The 824-nt window shown below is 46.0% G+C and overlaps 1 protein-coding gene across 1 annotated transcript in view; it reads left to right on the forward strand.

Moving 5' to 3' along the window:
• The window catches only part of LOC107081356 (chymotrypsin A-like), a 2,854-nt gene extending 2,410 nt beyond the window's left edge, over positions 1-444 (forward strand). The window contains exons 2-3 of the mRNA XM_015369549.1: positions 8-141; positions 234-444. Coding sequence (XP_015225035.1) covers positions 8-141; positions 234-395 — 296 coding nt within the window. The 3' untranslated portion in view covers positions 396-444. The remainder of the gene's footprint in view (positions 1-7; positions 142-233) is intronic.
• Positions 445-824: the final 380 nt, after the last annotated feature.

Below are 824 nucleotides of genomic sequence, written 5' to 3' on the forward strand. Positions count from 1 at the left end.
TTTGCAGATAATGACACCCCACCCCTGCTGCAGCAGGCCGCTCTGCCCCTGCTCACCAACTCCCAGTGCAGCACTTACTGGGGCAGCCAGATCACCGACCTGATGATCTGTGCCGGAGCCTCCGGTGCCTCCTCCTGCATGGTGAGAGTTTCATTCTGATCCAGTTCTGTTCCCCCTGTTTGACCTCACAGTTTTCATTTAACCTGCTGGGGTGTCGCTGTTCTTCTCCTCAGGGCGACTCTGGTGGTCCTCTGGTCTGCCAGAAGAACGGCGCCTGGACCCTGGTGGGTATCGTCTCCTGGGGAAGCAGCCGTTGCTCCACCAGCAGCCCCGGAGTCTACGCCCGTGTCACCAAGCTGCGTGCTTGGGCCGACCAGATCATTGCTGCCAACTAAGCATGCTGAGCAGCTTTACTCCAGATCCAACCTGATCTTCAATAAAACACAGAAACTGTGAAAAAATGTGTGGTTGTTCTTCTGCAGACTCGCATCTTCATTGGTTTAATCATCCCTAACCGAGTTCCTGTGAAATCCAGAAAAATAAAACTTCCTCCAAACAGAACAGAGGAATATTCAGACAAATTCTGATTAATTTGGCATAAATAAGTATGAGCTTCTGGCTGGGGACTTTTCCAAACAAAACAAAAATGCTACAAAATATGTCAATAAAAATTTTATTTCAGAATATTTTCTTACTTTTATTCCATTATTTTTAAGTTTTGTAAGTATGCTCATGAAGGTTCTCAGTCATCCAGGTCATAGTCATTCCGTAAAAATTCAAAAAATATCCATAGGATAAGTCTATATAAGACTCAAACTCACTGC

This window comes from Cyprinodon variegatus, unplaced genomic scaffold (assembly GCF_000732505.1).
Source record: "Cyprinodon variegatus isolate N-32 unplaced genomic scaffold, C_variegatus-1.0 Scaffold4434, whole genome shotgun sequence".
NCBI classification, from domain to species: Eukaryota; Metazoa; Chordata; class Actinopteri; order Cyprinodontiformes; family Cyprinodontidae; genus Cyprinodon; species Cyprinodon variegatus.